This window comes from Lemur catta, chromosome 4, assembly GCF_020740605.2.
Source record: "Lemur catta isolate mLemCat1 chromosome 4, mLemCat1.pri, whole genome shotgun sequence".
NCBI classification, from domain to species: Eukaryota; Metazoa; Chordata; class Mammalia; order Primates; family Lemuridae; genus Lemur; species Lemur catta.
Window position 1 is genome coordinate 43,952,267 of NC_059131.1, and position 19,356 is coordinate 43,971,622.

At 33.7% G+C, this 19,356-nt stretch overlaps 1 protein-coding gene across 1 annotated transcript; it reads right to left on the reverse strand.

Moving 5' to 3' along the window:
• Positions 1-18,053: 18,053 nt before the first annotated feature.
• LOC123636438 (60S ribosomal protein L5-like) lies at positions 18,054-19,076 on the reverse strand. The gene has a single exon (XM_045548873.1). It carries the CDS (start codon positions 19,004-19,006, stop codon positions 18,110-18,112), a length of 897 nt encoding a protein of 298 aa, XP_045404829.1. The 5' UTR covers positions 19,007-19,076; the 3' UTR covers positions 18,054-18,109.
• Between the last annotated feature and the right edge of the window lie 280 nt (positions 19,077-19,356).

Below are 19,356 nucleotides of genomic sequence, written 5' to 3' on the forward strand. Positions count from 1 at the left end.
CAGGACATGCTTCCTTTCTGGGTCGGGCTTATAGTCTTCTAGGGGAGATGGGAATGTGCACAAAGGGAAATAACGACAAACAGCATTAGTGAAGGGTCCAATGAGAGATGTAGGAATCCACAGGAGACAGAGGCCCCTTAGAACTGGTGGAAGAGCTGGAGTTTACAAAGCTCTATAAGAGAGTCTAGAACTTAACCTGAGTCTTGAAGCAAGATAGGACTTTGATGGATGGTGGATAAGAAAGGAAGCCATGTCAAGAAGATCTGAGCTAAGTAGGAGAATGGAATGTATCAGCCAAATGCAAGGAATGGTGAAGAGTAACTCCGAGGTAGTCAATAGGACACGGTCTTTGGGATCTAAGAACATTTTAAAGAAATATTATACCTTCATTAAGGAATTCAAATAAAGTAAAAAGGAAGGTATGTTGTCTTTGTTTGTAATTGGGAAGACTAAAGCTGCTTCCTGAAGGAGCTGCAGTTCCAACCACGAGTGTGAGGCAGGGTACATGAAAGCAGGCAATAGAGTTGACTAAAGGGAAACCACATCTGAACGAAAAGGTAAGAAAGATTATGAGCCTGAGAGGACACCAACACTGATCCTTAAGAAGGTTCCCTACCTTGTGGACAGATACACAAGTGTGAGTAGATTTCGTATTGAGGAGATCATTAGCTCTTTTTCATGTATGGCAGCTTATGCAGAAAATATTCACACCCACTAAACTCCATAGTGCAAAAGGCTTGATTTTGGAATGTTTGATTATAATATTATAGTACATTATTATCTATCAAAGCAATGTTAATTATCAGAAATATAGGAATCAAGTATATGCTTAATTCAATAATACCAACTCTTATACAAGAAGCTCAAGGTGTAGTTTGATTTCATTGTTTATTAATCTACTTTGCAGCACAAAAAATGGATTTAATGGCATCTAAATGAGAACATGTTAAGGCCACTGAAGAAGAAAAAATTCTTCATACAGCATACTTTCAATGAAATGTTTGATTTTACTTAAGAAATCATCTCAACTCATGGAATCATATTTTATTAACAATCATTACTGATGAATTAATTCTTAGGAGGGGAACATAAAACAGCAGAACCAGAGACATTCCAGAATAAACTTTCTGACAGTCTCTTTGTCCATTTGAGTCATCTTCTTGCTCAGGAGTTAGCACTGAAAATGATGAGGTAAAAGGCAATAAAATGAGTATCTATAGGCTTAAGGTTGCATTCACATGAGGCAGGAAGGTATTTGACTCCAAATAAAAATGGAATTAGATTCAGATTTTCAAGAATGAGCTATTTGGCTCATTGTGCACTCACTGGAAAGCCAAAAAGTCTGTCATAGAAATAGTGCAAAAGTAAGTATTTTTGTGTTGTATAAAATTGTCTTCTTGGCAAGCACTGTGAGTTAGAGAATTCACGCTGCAAATCTTGCAAGTAATGGCAAAAATTTTCTTATTAATATATTGACAAGATCAATAAATATTTTAATCTTTAATCCATTTAAAGATTATTTTTAAATACTATAGGACCATTTAAACCTACAAAGCATAATGTCAACTGCTTTTCATAATGCAAGGTTATTTGAAAGACAGCCACATACTAAAGTTATACTATGTGTAATGGGTAGAAATGCTAGTAGAGTTAGGTTTGGTTTCTATCTCCCATTTCAAATTGCTATTGCTATTCTTTGCTACTCATTTTTCCTGAACATTCACAGACTGTTTCTCAATCCCTTTCTTTTTCAAATCATTGCTAACCCATCAACTTTATTTCTCTTTTGTGTTATTCGAGCCCTGTCCATGCTTTGGTGCCAATCTCAATCCTCACTTCCTCCATGAAAGTTTTCAGGATGCTCCAGCCCACAGCCTTTCGCGTTTCTCCTACATCATTTATTTTGCACTTAGTGTTCTTTATTTAGCACTTATTCCCTGGATAGCTTTAAAATTTTATTTATTGATTCACCTGAAAATAAATGCTGTACAATCTACATGTCCAATGATTTAAAGTAGCCAGGAAATAGTAATTATCATTTTTTCCTATTTTGAACACAATAATATAATCCAATTTTTTTAGAAATTAAAAAAAAAATCCTTAAACTAATTTCATTTATGCCAGTATAATCCACCCCCTTCCTCATCAGAGAAAATGAAAACATATTAAGTTTTTGTCTTTTTTTTTAATAGGTTTTAAGATATATGTGAAAATCAGCACATTGTCACTATAGGGCAGGAGTTGGCAACCTACAGCCCCATGAACCACATCCAGGCTATCACATATTTTTGTAAATGAAGTTTTATTGGAGCATACCCATACCTATTCATTTGTCTATCGTCTATGGCTACTTTTGTGCACAACATTAGAATGGAATGGAGTAGTTGCAATTGAGACTGTATGGCCTGCAAAGCCTATTTGTGATAAGGACATTTATAAAGTTTGCTGACCCTCTTTCTAGAACAAGGTAGAAACCATTGTATATATTAATATTAAATACTTTAATCTTCAAAAGCCTAGCTTTTGGTGTTGAAATGTCATTGGTGAACACAAGGAAGCAGAGACTTTGGAAAAATGGTTGATTGAAGCGCTGTGGCAGGGAAAATACAAGATGAGCCTGGAGTAGCTTACAGTGGCAGTAAATGAATACATGCTCCAAATAGGATGGCAGCGTGTCAGAAAGGCACAGGAGCCAACCTGAAAGAGCTCTCAATGGCCAAAGCTGGAAGAATTTCAAGCACAAAATAAGTAATGACAGCATTGGACTATACCCCATAGAATAACTTTAAAAGTCACAAATGAATCCATACAGATATAAATATGTAATTAATACTTGCAGAAAAAAATTAAGGAACTAGAATATCACCATCAGAATACCACAATAATAATTGCTGCAGGAAATATCTGCCAACAGATGTTGAAATTAGTGGGTGAAAATTTAAGGAGAAACAGTACATTTTCAGAGTCTCAGAGTATTTCCCCCAAGGACATGTATTAATTTTAGAGGGAAAGGTCATAAAAGTGAAGCAACCCAGTAAACACCACCTTAATCGAGTGATCAAAGTTATCACCAGTAAAAAGACACATGAACATCACTGACTCCTTTGATATACACTGAGAAGCGCATGCCACCTCTGTGGTATTCTTGGTAAAAATGCAACCTCAATCGAATCATGAGAAAATCTCAGACAAATCCAAAGAGAGTAATATTCTAGAAAATAACTAACCAGTAACTGGTCATGAAAGGCAAAGGACAGATGAACTGACATAGATTGTAGGATATTAAGGAGATACCTCACATATAGGCAATGTGGAATCCTGCATTCTATCCTGGATGAGAAAAGGGGTATAGTGGAAAAACTGGTGCAATATCAATACAGTCTTTAGTAAATTAATAATATTGTTACACTATTTCTTAGTTTTGATCATTGTGCTATAGTTACATAAAATATTAACATTAGGGGGAACTCAGTAAAGGTTATGGGGTAACTCTAGCATTTTTACAAATTTTCTGTGATTCTAAAATTATTTCAAAACAATAAAATTATCTCAAAATATTTGAAAAAATATATTTTTAAAAGAAAAAGTACAGCTGTCTTGTTAAGGAAAGTAGAAACCCAATGTGGTTCCTTTTATAGTGATAACCTTCCTAGATAATAACATTTAAGTTAATAGCATATAATTTCCAGAAGCTGAAAAGAACAATTGTTATGGCTGTTGAATTGTTTCTGGGTAGAAGGAGTTTCCTTGACTTTTGCATTCAGGGTTTTAGCCCAGGACAGGAGAAGAAATCATAATTGAGTCTAAGAGGTGGAGGGCGTGACAGGATGGCCCATGTTCTCTTGGGGGCTTGCAGCCAGATACTCAGCGCATGTCCTGACTGCATGAAGACCATCAAGAGATAGCAGCGGGCAGTAGGCTGGACTCTCTGGACCAGAGAGCTCTTTTTCCTTCCCTTTTCCTATAGAAGAAAAATTTTATCTTTCTTGTATTCTGAGAAAGACTTTGTTTCTGTGTGACTTATGGAAATCACTTTTATGATTTTGGAGGCATATCTTATCCTGGAATAAGGAAAACAAGGGGCAAGAATGTTCTACATTCTAAAAAAAAAAAAAAACTAGAAAAGGGAAAAAATCTCTTTCCTCTGTTTCAAAGGATAAACTCTAATACAAACTGTTTTGTTCTGAATTTATATTAAAATTGGAAGAGTTTCAAAGTAAAAAATCATGAAAATATATTAATTTAAATCATTTGGCAAATATTCACCAAGTGCTTTTTGGGTGCCTAATACCTTGCTAGTTGTTATTGGAAATTTAAAAAAAAAAAAAACAGCACATGATTCCTGTCCTCAAAATATTCACAATCTTTGGAAGCAACAAGTGAACTCACAAAAAATTAGAAAAATTAAGTGAAAAAAATATATAACAATGAATACAAGTGGGAAAAGATATTCAGAAAGATTAAGATGTCTGTTAAAGAGAACATTCAGCATTAATGTAATGGGGAAGATTAGAGTTTCTCAGCTCCTTAAAAAGGATAATAATAATAATACTACCAAAATGATGGTCTTATTTTAAGGATTTAATAAGGAACTTCAGAAAATAAAATTAAGTTCCTTCCTTACAGGATACATTTTAGCAAATTTCAGATATATTAAAAAAACTAAATGTGAAAATGTCATTTCAAATTATTGGAATAAAATATAAGAAAATGTCCTTCTTTAAATAAGACACAAAAGGCAAAGTAAAAAAGCATACATTTGACTAAATCATAGATTTTAACTTCTCGATCAAAAACTTCATAAACACTATTTAAAAAAGCAAGTAACAGATTGGGATAAAATATAGGCAATTATTTGGAAAAAGAAAGATTTAGAATCAAGAATACATAAATAATTTAGGAGGCTCATGAACTTGAGTGGAAATAAGATCACGTCATTATTATCACTAAGCTCTAACTGAAATTTTAGTGTTTCTTTTTATTATAAATATAGACAACAAACCAGAGTGGCATGTATCATACCTGAAACTGTAAAGATGGGAGTTTGTGGATTTTTTTCACGCAACATTATCACTGTGGTAGACGTCTAGAAATACTGTTTATACTCATCACTTCCTCCAAATTATAGTATAGATTCACTACTAGATCTTATTATTTAATGCATTAATTTTTTAAAAATGTGTTAGTATATTACAATTTGTTTTTTCATATTTTGGTAGTTATACCTTAATATAATTCAGTTCCTTTGGAATCCTATACAATTTTTTTAAGAAAAATTTTAATTTACTTTAAGGAGGGCTCTGCTAGCTTCACCAGCCTACAAAGGGGCACAAAAGAGGCTAAGTACCACTGAACCATGTTGATAAGAATAGGACTTTATAAACAATGATGAGAGAAAATAGCTAGTGCCAAAATGATGTGTATACAATATGGTGTGATTTATGTAGGTTTTTATGAAAAGTCACACAAAATAATAACATATTTTTTCACAAAATCATATTTTTGTATATGAATCTATCAGTGTAAATGTGAGGAGACACACTAAATTCATGATAGCTTTTGCCTCTAGGAATAAGGAAGTGAATAGGACATGAGAAGGTGGATAAAAAAGACTTCATATTTAGGTACACTATTTTATTTCTTTTATTTAAAAAATAAAGGAAAACTGCTGCCATTTTTAACAACTATAAATTCTGGGCTATGGGTACACTGTGGTTGTGGTTTTCATTTTTTTAATGCTCTCAAAATTTTAATAAACTTCTAGAAATTCAAAGTAAGAAACTACCCATATTGCATTTTATATACAATATATAACATTAATATATACAGTATATAATAGGCATTTCATAACTTTTAGGCATTTCTATTATTGCTATGGAAAAGAATGTGTTTGGAAAGCAAAAGTGGAAAGGATGAGCCTTCCGGGTGAGGAAAAATTCATGAGTAAAGGGCACTGAAAAGAAGCATGTCAAGAGTTAATGAGAAGTTGTCAATAGTCTTTTGTAGCAATCGTCCAAGCAGGAAGTATTTCTGGGAACTATTTGTCTTTCCAGTTCATAAGCCAAAACGTTAAGGCCCTGAATTCCCAATTATTGGGTATGTAGGTAAAACCAACCCTGGGAGACCTGGAATCCTGGAGCAGACCTTGGTGATCTGGTGTTTTTTGGTAACCAGGCTTCCTAGTAAGGGGCAGGCTGGGCAGGGCCCGTGCTACCTGACTCTCTGGGAAGGAAGCTCATCGAGGAGCAGGCTGCCTGGTGAGTAAGAGCGCTCATCCCTGACAGGGCTGTGGCGGAGGATGCAGCACCTGGTTCAGGGATGTTGCTAAACTGAATGAAATAAGCTAGAGAAAGACTTGTACAAAAGATCTGGTATGATGGCAAGGGAAGGAATTTGCCAGTTGTTAGTGGAAGTTCTAAAAAATAGTTATCCCAGCTTGCTTGTTTTTTTTTTTTTATTTCTTCCCTTTTTTAAGGGGAGTGGGGGAGTTGTCTCCCAAAAAAGGGTATGCCAAAGGAGAGAAGAGTTTTACAATTAAATAAATTAAAAAGTATTATATCATTTATCTCCTCTTGGAAATTCATAATATATATTAGATAATAAAGGCTCTGAGGAGTCCTATTTTCTTTTTCAACCCAGCAGCTCCCAGATTAACATCTCATATAATTTGTATTCTAAGATCATTTCAGAAACACTAATGTTTCAGGAGATCAGAACAACTTTAGCTATTTTTTGTAGAGGAGGAAAATTTCATAAACATCCAGTTTACATTTGAAGCATGACACTAAAAGATGATTACAAATATATTAGGTACAAAAGCTGAATGAATTTCCAAGGCAGCAGGTTATCTCAGAGGTCTGATCATTGTCAAAAGTCTCTTTATGGTTTATGGTCCTGTCAGAAACCCTCAGTTCTCCCATATGTACATATATGGTACTCTTTCCCTCCCAGTTAATTGTGCCATAAATAATTTCTTCTTATCTGCATATCGATTACAAGGTAATGAATGCCACTTCATATTATGTGAAATACAAATCAAGCTCTAGACCCCATGAGATAATTTTCTTGGCCAAACTCCCAGGCCCTGTACTTGGGATGAACTTCAATTGTGTCTCTAGGGTTAGTGGGTGTTATGTTTCTAAGTGATGATCTGTTTATTTCATGCCACATTTGCAAGCTGTCTTTTCCTCAAATGTACCATTAAGCACTAGATGGAGATTTTTTTAAGGTTTTTAATTCACTTTAATTTTGTAAATTTTCTCTATTCAAATTTATTTCAATGTCCGATTTGTTTATACCTCATCTCTCTAAAGAGCTTTGAGGTTACGTTTGCCCTACAGGGAGCTTGCAGAAAAAAAAAAAAAATAGCAGCTAAACTTCACAGTTGACAAAGGCATATTTTCTTCTCCCTAATTTTTAACATACTAGCTCCAATAAAAATAAAGGCTTGTTTGCAGATATACCAAAGGAGACTTCTCATTCACTGACTTTTCTCTTTTTATAAAGTCATATACCTGTGCCAATTCTTTCTGGATATGCTATGCAGTGCAGTTTCCTCCTTCTTTAAATAAAACTTGGGGTGTCAGTTTCACATTGGGAATTTATTTGATATCAGTGAGAAAAATATTTCCATCTGAAAGGTATTATCTTTGAGATTGAGTCAGGCTACATGCTGAGAAAAGGATCAAGGAGATATAACAACTGTTGAAAAAGTGAAACTCAACATGTAAAATATTATCAAATGTAGAAGCAGCAAAGAGTGAAGGTGAATGATTGTAAGGAGCATTTTCCTTTGACAATTTTAAATAGCTGTATCTTTATTTCAGTACTGAAATGCCCTGTGCATTTGCTTAATACTAATATCTTCCAACATCACTGCTTAAATAATTTCCTCCTGAAGGATAAAAGATAGGTACTAAAAATTATATTTTTAACATGAAACTTGAATACTTTTACCTTGTAATTCAAACCACATGTGACTCAAAGGAATTTAAATTATTTTATGAGATCTAGGGCCTACTTTTTGTTTAGCAAAGTCTTTGACTGTTTTTACCCATAGACAGAAAATTATAAATTCAACAAAGAACACACATCCCCCAAATCAATCAAGGTCTACGTAAATTGAAAACTTTGCAAATAATAGGTTTTGGGACAGAACACATTTGCAATCACGTTATAAATCATATCTCTTTGCTGTTCAGAAGCTGGGTATCAGCAATGTTTTTAAAAGAGAAGAAAGTCTTAATTGCAAAGTCACTCTGCAAGACCATGTAGTATATCCACTTTTTGAGACGGCACTTGGCCTCTAACATGGGATCCCCATAGAACTTAGCTGTGAATGACTGCCTTCTGAAATAAGCCAAAACAAGATAAAATATTGTAAAAAAAATTAAACCCAATAGATGCCCGAAACATATAATCACTGTACAAAAAATTACTTTCATATTTTGTCAAATTGAGGATCCACAAATGCGACAGAAACTTTCATATTTTCACAGCTGAGCTCAATTGCACCCTTGTAGTTTTGGGTACTCTCATTAAAACATGTCATTAAAAACTGACAACTGGCCCGGTGCAGTGGCTCATGCCTGTAATCCTAGCACTCTGGGAGGCCGAGGCGGGCGGATTATTTGAGCTCAGGAGTTTGAGACCACACTGAGCAAGAGTGAGACCCCGTCTCTACTAAAAATAGAAAGAAATTATATGGACAGCTAAAAATATATATAGAAAAATTAGCCGGGAATGGTGGCGCATGCCTGTAGTCCCAGCTACTCGGGAGGCTGAGGCAGTAGGATTGCTTGAGCCCAGGAGTTGGAGGTTGCTGTGAGCTAGGCTGATGCCACGGCACTCTAGCCCAGGCAACAGAGTGAGACTCTGTCTCAAAAAAAAAAGAAAGAAAAAAAAGAAAACTGACAAGTATTCTGATTTTCTTTTATTCTCTTTAACAACACAGATTTCAGGCTCTAATTGTCGTTTGCTCTTTTGACCTCATCGTGCAAATAGTGTTGGCATAGCTAGAAAATGTCCTTCTATAGAGAGCATAAGTTTTAAAGACCATATTATATTATTTCTCTTGCCTAGTGTTGAAAATGAATTTTTTGAAACACTGCTGGATTAATGAGTTTTTCTTATGTCTATTTTCTTTTCATTGTGTGCTTTTCATGTTTTAATATATTAATGTAGTTCATTCAGTTACTCAGGGAATAATAGTCTAGGTTGTCTTTTTGTTCATGGCTTCTCAATATAATACATTTACATTTCAAATATTATACATGTATACTTGTAAAAACTCATAACTTGTTTGCCAATCAGTATATTTGTATGCTAGGAAATATTTATATATTTTAAATTATATATATATATTATATATATTTAAACATATTGACATTTAAAGAGAAATCTAGCAAAATTTCCAACTTATTCTTGATTGGTTGAGACATTGAGGTACAAGAAAAGTCTAGATACCTTCACAATTTGTAACTAAAATTTCCAAAGATAATTAAAAATTATAGGCAATTCAAAAGTATCACTTCGTTTTCCAGCAAATATTCTACTAATGTATATTTTTAATAGTATACTGCCTCATCTGAGTCTTTTAATCTCTCTGCTTACTCTTCTTTTGAGGTGCTAAAAAGCAGTAGCAGAGGCTAGAGATATTGCTAATGGAAATGTCTGACCAGCAACTGTCAGGCTGGGAAATGTCTTCCAGACTTTACCATGAGTCTTAGAACAACACAGAGATAATTCACAAAGTGAAGTAGGAAACATTGTGTGCCTGGCAAGGCATCAGGAGGAATCAAGTTGCTGGAAAGAAAAGAAGTAGCCCAAGGGGTCTAGATGACTCTATTCTCCAGGACTCATGGTTATACCTAGTAGCCAGTCTCCCTTCTCCTCCCATTTCTTGCATGGATAAGTGATTTTACACCGTCCTATTTAATTTTTTATAATTTCAGTAAAAAACAATAGGGTCAAATTGATATAATCAAGTTCTTCCATTTAAGTTTGAGGAAACTACTTTAAACAATCCTAAACTTTGGATTTTATATCTGAAAAACAGAAAAATGATTATTTCCTCATTTTTAAATTCATTAGCTAATGGAGACAGGACACATTGTATGGGGGAAGGACATGCTTGTGGCCCTGGCTTGAGCGAGGCAAATGCATTTCATGTAACCAAAATGCTTGTACCTGCATAATATTCTGAATTAAAAAAAAAGAGTAAATGAGTTAATCCATATTAGCATGGTATATTGCGTATGGTCAATGAAGTCTATAATGTTATTTCCAAAAATAGCATTAACGTCTTTAAGTAAAATGGAGATCATAATGTCAATTTTGTAGATTGGTTTGTAGATTGAATAAGATAATGTATACTTAAACACTTAGCATAATACCCGGCATAGAGTAAGTGCTCAAGAAAGGTAAATTCCCTGTGTGCCCCCTGGAGCAATGATGACACTCAAGACATGAAAAGTGTATGATATTTCTGCTAGATGTTTCAACTACCTATTTTTAAAAATCAGTCCTATTCCTTAGCTTTAGTTTTCAATGACTGTCTTAGAAGAATGGTAAAACTAAAGAATTGACAGCCTTTTGGTTTCTTTTATGACTTCTGATACCTCTGACCTCTTTGGAATTGTTGCTCACACTTGGGATTTGTCCTCCGTATCACTTATGGGACCCCTAAGCATGGAGAATTTCTTGATTCAGAAAGCAGATGTTAAAACGTGAGGAAAAGAACAGAAGATTTAAGAAGTGTTTAAATAATAGGTTAAAAATCACATTTAACCCACTTGCCCATAGGACTGGAGCATAATGTTGATGGAAAGGATATCACAGAGGGACAGGCATTGGTCCAAATGGACAGTATTCTAGAGAAGGGATCTGTGGTACTGAGGTCCAGTTCTGGTTCCACTACTGCCACCAGCAAGTTACTTCAGCCATTCTTAGAGGCACTTTCTCAAGTTCTGAAATCGGTATATAAAATTTGCTTCATGGTGTTGTTGTGAGGATCACATGTGAACTAGGTAGTAACTTAAGCAAAATAAAATGATACACTATTATAAATTTCCTGGAAAGAAGGAGGCAAAGAGATGGTGCACAGAAAGACAATAAGGCCTAATGGTCCATAGAAAGCAGATGTTGAAGAAAATTAAAGTAGCTCAACTTATTAAATAGATGGTACTTTATAGAGTCCACTTCTCTTTTTCATACTTTTTCTCCCTTTATACTGAACAGAAGTATGCCTGAGCCCCTTCTCTCCCTGAAGACCCTATATTCCAATCCCACCTGCAATATGTTTTTGGATTATCCCTAAACACTTCAGGGTGAAAACTAAAGCAGAATTAATTCAAAGAAACATGAAAAGACAGAGGCTGATTCTTATTCTAAGTTGAGAATTTTCAAAATGCAAACTAGACCAATACAGGGTATTTTTAATAAGTTCTAATTATAAATACATTTCCGTGGCACAATTTAATTTATTGGAAAACTAATTTTATTCAATCTTTCTTTTTAATGTGAAAGCAAAACCTCCAATATGTTACCATAATACAATAAATATAATTTTCTAAGCCAGAAACCATGGCAACAGTTTTTAATAATAGAATATGATTGGCTGCATATGAAAAAATAAAACCACATTCTAAATAATTAAACTGTTTCTCAATATAAAATTATAATATCTCAAGCATTTTCATGTTTTTATGTGTACAATGTGATACACTGTTTCAGTCTGTTGGGAAACCCATAATTACCAGACTATCTTTTCATGTACTACATTCTTTTTTGTCACTAATCCATGAATTAAAATGATAATTCAAAGAAAATAACCTATCTGGAAAGAGAAACTTGAGAATTTAGGCCCTTTGGAATGAATTATTTTTATATTGGTCCATCCAATTGAATACGTTTTCTTTATGATTATGGAGAAAGGTTTTTATAGTTTTTAAAAGATGTCAGTTCAGGAATATTGGTTTAAATCAGATGTCTATCAAATTAGCCTCACATACCTGCATTCATATATTCAGGAGATTAAACAAATAGGCAAAGGCTTTGCATTGACACAATGTCTACCCACGCAACAAAAATCTGCTGAAAAGAGAAAATTTTAATTGAAACATCCAAATGTCTAGCTTCCCAATAGGCATTTGGCATCATTGCAACAAAACATCTGCCTGGCTAAAATTATTCTCTTCTCCACTGCATTGTTCGGAGGGACCTTCCAAAAAGCTTGGTAGAATCACTTTACCAAGTTCCAAGACACAATTCAAACCATGTTCCCTATGGGTTGTTCAAATGTTTTGTGGACTAGGGTTATAGGAATACATAAAAGTATAAATTGACTGGATAACACTAAGCAAATGACTAATTCATACACATGAAATGTTCAGGCAGTGGTAATCACACATATGCTACTGCTGAGTGGAAAAGACATTTCTATATCCAAATATAGTATCAGTACCAGAACTAGTGAATAATGTTTTATTTTTCCAAAGGTCAATAGGATATTATTTTGTCTGCCAAATTCTAATAGCTGTAACCCAGTCATTAGTGGCAAAGTCAGAAATGGTTGTGAGAATTTTGACCCTAGAAATTTCAATCCTATTTTCAATGAGTTAGTATATATAATGTAGTTCTCAAAATTATGTCTGCTGTTAATTAATATTTATGGGGAGCATATATTCACATATTTCTCAACATGTTGTGATCTATCTTGTATTTCAGCATAGTTTCTATTGTATGACAGAGTATTTAATTTTAATAAGGGTACTGACTTGACCAGTAAAACCAATGTTTTTGACAAAATTACTAGAACCTTTTTTGAAAAATAATAAATGCTTCCTTTTGAAAAGAATTCTCTTTGATAACCCCAATTGTTCCAAAGCTCTCCCCCACATTGTTTCTTTATAATAGAAATGGTCATTAAGACCTATTTCCAAGTAATTGTATACTGCACTTGTTTTATCTGCTTTGTTTAGCATCTACTACCAACTTAACTTGGCTGATAGAAAAGAGGGAAGTGTACATTATAAAAGTTAGAGAAGCTGTCTGAATATTACCATGAGCTATCCACAAAAGCAGCAGAAATGTTATAAGATCTGCATTTTGTAGCTGGTACCTGGCACATTATCATTTGACCCAAATCAAAAATTGTACATGCATTTCTGATAACACTAGATAAATGAGAGAATAGTGATTTAGCATTTCAACTGCTCTATTCATTCTGGCTTTGATTATAAAAATATAGCAAAGAATATAGCTAATCCATCCCTCCTGTCACATGTCCACTTTGAGCTTAACCCAGGAAATCCCAAAGTTCATCCCATGAAATTCAAAGATGTTAAAGATTTCAATACTACAGGGTAAAAGCAATCATTTAGCATGAATTTCAACTCATACCTTTCACAATTATGTTTTTTGAAATGTTGCTTTTAGAGTATTCTTGATAATGTCATTTTTTACCAATTCCTTAAGTCTGTTTAAAAGATGATTATAGGCATATTGTTTCAGAGGTCATTCCATATTTGATACAGAGCTGGGGAAAAAATCATTTGAGATACATCTAAAGATACATCTTTGGTTAATCTTAATATATGGATGAATAATCATTATCATAGACGTGTTTTAGACACTGATAAAACTCTTACAACAAAAGTATAAAAACATCAAATGAAAAGTATATTACTCTGCTTATAAAGAACAGTAGGAAAATATTTTGTAATTTAAAAAAATTAAAATCTTTAAATGTATAGAGAATTTGTTTTAAAAGTATAAGTTCATTCATTAGAAAAGTCCATTTCTGTTGTAAAATGTGCATTTTTAATAAAAATATATGAATATAAATAATAATCTTATGTTTTCCTAAATGTGTAATTTTTAAGTAACCAATATACATCCTATGTACATATTTGAAATAACTTCTAGAATATTACTTAGTTATCTCCCTTCAACAGTGAATAATAACTTTAAAAAACTGTTTTTTTCCTATCTAAAATCAGTTAGTTTTAAGCAAGAAATCATTCTTAGAATCCATACTTTAAAGTGGCAAAGAAGGGAAAAGTTATAAAATACTTTAGGGGTTAAAATCTATATCTCAATCAGTAAATTTTATGACCCAAAGTGAGTCCCCTGTGGTATCATTTATTATAGCTAAAATGATTGGGACTGGGGGCCCATGACACTATTACCTGTTTCTGTAGATTTATTGAAAATTAGCAATTCCATTTATATCTATGAGATTTCAGGGATTACACTGTTATAGACTAGAAAATTGACAGATTTATGAGTCTAGTGAATCTAGTTGTACTGACTAATATAGCAACAGAGAAAATTTAGAGGTTTGTACTCCTAAAGGAGTTAACCTTCAGATAAAGAAACATTTTTCAAGTAGAATGTGAAAAATTATTGAATCCATAAATTGTCACTGCAGCAAAGTAAAAAGAGAGAGAGAGAGAGGGAGAACCAACAGCACAAGTATAACTTTTATGTGAGAAAGAATTAAAAGCAAAAGTTATCAAAAACAACTTGTACTATCATTTGGTTTGCTAATAAAATTGTTCATGGGGTTATTTATTACTCAGGTACAGTATCCCTTGGCTTCAGGTGTTCTTTTTGGCTGCCTTGCTTCTAACAGTATGAAATGGCTTGGGGGAATTTGCCAATAACTTGAACCATACATTATACATCACATAGCCCTCCTAACCATTAGCACTGCCACTGGTGCAAAATAGATACACAATAAATATTTCTTATGTGTTGTTTTTGATAAATCAAATAAATATATACTGATTGTCTCTGATTTATGTTAAAGCAGGATGCCAACTCAGTTTACAAATAATCGGTATGGAGATGGTCTGTCTTCTGTGAAACTTGACAATATCTTCTATGTTAGAAAGTAGCCATATGGTCTATGTATTTCTAGCTTTATTAGCCATAAAGATTTATTAAATTATTATAGTCTAATGACACACACTAGTGAAATTTCTTTACTACTTTGTTCTTTGTTTTTATTGTTTTCTCAACCCCCAAAATACACATGTATGATATAGCAGAGCTGATATTTAACTTGGTCACATAGCAAGAGTATACTGGTTATTGGCAGCCAGAATTTGTTCTAAGAGGTCTGGATCCATGCTGAATCTGTGGTTAAGTATCTTAAATATTCATTCCTGTTTTAAAGTGTACCATAGAAATACCAAAGAAATATTTATTTTTCTAGCAAAGGTAGGTTTAATCCCTACCTTCAAAAATATCAAAGTTTTTGAAATGAAAACACATTTACTTAATACATACATACATACACACACACACACACAAAAAAAAAAGAAATGGGCTTCAAAGAAGTAATAAAAATAATTCAGGATATCACCTGATGTGGGGAAGATGTAGACTTTAGATCTTGAAAGATAATGAGGTTTCTTAAATAAAGTTGAGGGGAATGTTTCACACAGTAGGAACTCCTGGCCTAATGTATAGAGGTCATAATGAACAATTGTCATTTTTTTTCTTTTGGCTGTGTAAATGGAGAAGGATTGGAAGAAATTAATATGGGATAATCAAAGATAAAGGACATTTCAGTTGTTGATAACATTCCTCTAGTTGTCAACCTGACAGCTAAAATACCTGTGGAAAAATTTACACAAATCTTTTAACCATTTTTGGCCATTGTCATGAAACAAATATAGAATTTAATATAGAATTCTATATTAATATAGAATGCAAATATAGAATTTAAACAAGATACATCTAATTATATTCTTCTACCACACACCCTCCTTCCTTTCTACAAGCATCCTGCATAAGAATTTAAATTGGAGTATTTATACTTGGTTTATTTAGCATTTCTATACCTCATAAAAAATATTTTTAGATGGATGTGGAGAGTTGACAAATGATCAGCATGTAGGAAAAAGTAGGAATGAGCCCTCTACTTCTATATATATCTTTCTGAGACAAAGTCCACATAATTTCTTTTTTTCCATCAAAATTCACAACATGAAAGCCAATTTTTATTTTCTTAGCAACAGATGAAAATTGTTTTTTAAGGTCTTTACATGCTAGCTTATCATCTTTTCCTTGGTCTAATACTAAGTGACAGCCCCGTATTGAGCAATTTTAAACAGGTCTTTGATTTAAGGCAGATATGTCAAAATTTGTGATAAATGAAATAGATATTTAATGACACCTAATGTGCAGTGATATAGCATAATATAGGTGGTTTGACTTAGAAAAGACTTGCAAACATTATGGCACCAGAGCAGAGCAGCTGAAAGCTTAGCATAAGTCTATAAGATATTCAGCTACAGAAAGATTTCATAACAGAAAGATCAAGAAAGTAATACATTTACTTGAGAATGTAAAAATTACCTTGGAACTTACTTTGCTATTTGCATTCCATCTTGGAATATACCAAGGTGTTTGGAGCTTAAGAGATTTTTTTTTCTTTATTCTTTATGCTTATTCAAGGTTCTTATGTTTCAAGAGAATAAATACTTATTTTTGAGGAATTATACTTCTGAATTTAAAAGTGCATACACGATTACTCTTCATAACCATCAGAATATTAGTATATTTATTTATGATCTAACATTCTGTGTATGACCCTATGATAAAATATTCTTCATCTTATGTAGTTAAGAATTTCTTCTTTAATTGAAATTAGATATATTTGCAGAGTATAATAAATAAAACATAAAATTCACTAATGATTATATTAATCACTAATAGCCACTGCTACTATCTTGATGTGTTTCCTTACAGTACCTTATTTATGTACGTATAATTTTTTTCTAACAAGTGGAATTTTAAAATATTTTGGAGACACTCAGGTGGGTTTATAACAACCTCTACACCCTTAATCAAAGAACAGTCTTTTTCCCTATGGACATCTTCCTTCTAGAGGGAGTGAATACAAAGATAAAACAGTAGAAAGGAAGGGAACATTTGTCCAGCAGGTTAGATCAACTACAAATTGTGTTAACAAATAAAAGCACAAAGTGTCTTAGGAAAGGAGGAATAGACAACTAGAGAGCTAAATATAGAGAAATATATCTGTTATTTTGACTAAATAGGAATTGAACAACAAAGTAATTCAATAGAGAAAAATTTTAGATCAGAAAAGTTTTTAGGCACAGACTGCATTTATTGAGAAGAAAATCCTTATATCCAACTGGGGGTAAAAGAGCCTGACTATGGCCAGATTAACCCTGCATGGGACTAAGGAAGGATTCTTTTTTTTTTCTTTTCTTTCTTTTTTTAAAGTGAGAAGTGGGAGCAAAAAAGGAGGAAGAGAAAGTGACAATGGACCCAGGAGATGGCAGAACATTATATTGCAATTTGTAATCCTCCCTATAATTTCTCCTGTCCAATAACAATCTACTCCCCATTCCTACCTACCTAAGTCTTAAGCATAGACTGTCAGAAAACACAAATATTTGCTGTGAATACAATTCTTGTGGCAACTAAAGAAGGTATTATGATCTGAGTCCAGGAGATTCAAAGTAAAAGAGGAATACTATTGAAAATGAGCATGAGGAAGTAGAGTGAGGACTCTCGTATAAAGCCAACAAGCAGAAAGCTTCTGGACTCCCACAGGGCCAGGGACACAAGGTTCAGGTCAAGTTCAATGGGATCTGTGAGGGATAGGGTGACCCTAGTTGAATATAGCTTATGTATTTATATTGATTCATACCCTATGTTGTTTATAAAACTTATCTTCCATGTCATTAAAAGTTTTTGCAAACATGTTTTAATTGGCTATATATCATTATGCTAAAGCATTATAGCTTTGATATTCAACCTCTATTTGTTTCCAGGGTGTTTGCAGTTTTAAACAAAACTGCCAATAGTACTTGTCAATAAATTATACAAGCAAGTCTAATTACCTCATTAGGTGAAAAAATTAAATGTTTACAAGTTATAATATACATTGTCAAATCTCTTTACAAGGATTTGTATTAATTTACACTGTCATCATCAGAGTATAAATTTATCTGTTTCATTATACCTTTGCCAGCACTGAATATTATATATGTATTTTTTGTTTTTGCTTATTCATTAAGTTTATTGTCTGTATTTGAAAATTTCTCATAAAAAATTGCTGTTTGGTTTAGCTTTCAGCTGCCCGTTCCTGAGCTCTGAGGAAGCTTGCCTTCTTTTGAGCTACCCGATCTTTCTTCTGGGCAAGGGACATTTTGGGACGGTTCCATCTCTTCTTCTTAACTTCTTTCTTAGGCTTCTTCTCATAGACTGGATTATCTCGTATAGCAGCATGGGCTTTCTTATACATCTCCTCCATGTCTGGAGTAACGTTGTTCTTTATGTATTGAGAGAACTGTTTCTTGTAAGCATCTGCATCTTCATCTTCTTCCATTAGATAACGCATATAATCTGCAACATTCTGACCCCTGATGTGCTTCCGATGTACTTCAGCATTAAATTTCTTGCTTTCAGAATCATAACCAGGGAATCTTTTAGCACTGTGAGGGATGGACAAGCCTCCATCCACAGCTCCCTTCAGGGCCCCAAAAACTTTATTGCCAGTGGTAGTTCTGGCAAGGCCTGCATCCAAATAGCACATACAAGCACCAGGCTGGCCGTCAATGCTTTCCACATTGTATTCGTCTCCTGTTACTTCCACTTGGCCTTCATAGATCTTGTCCATGCCAAACCTATTGAGAAGCCTGTGGGCCAGCAGCAGGCCAGTACAATATGCTGCAGCATAATTTGTCAGGCCAACCTTCACACCATATTTTGGTAGTTCGTGTGTATAAGGTGCGCAGACTATCATATCCCCTTCTATACGGGCATAAGCAATCTGACAAATGATATCTCTGTTAGTTACACAAACTATCATTCTGTATTTGGGTGTACTGTACTTATTTTTATCCTGTATCACCAAGCGTTTCCGAGCATAGTGATCAGTTTTACCCTCTCGTCTTCTTCTGAACTTCACTTGGTATCTCTTAAAGTAGGCCTTATTCTTAACAACTTTAACAAACCCCATCCTGCCGAATAGAGACCCGCATTCGCGGCTCCACACGGACTTGCAGGCCCAGCAGCGCTAGCGGGGAGAAAAGGCCGTAGCCCGTGCGCAGACGCAGTATGTAGCACTCTGAATATTATATTTTAATGGCATTTTACTCTTTTAACTTTAAAATATTATATATAAGGATATATTTAAGGAACTTTATAATAGTTTCAGACCTCCTCCTATTTTTACTTGGGAGTTAGAAGTCATTGAAGTAAATCTGGAGAGGTGGACAAAACTGATAATTCAAGTAGAAAGTGGTCATTTATTAGGGTTAAGGCGTACCCATTACTTTTGTTTTATATAAACGAGAGTTTTATATCCTT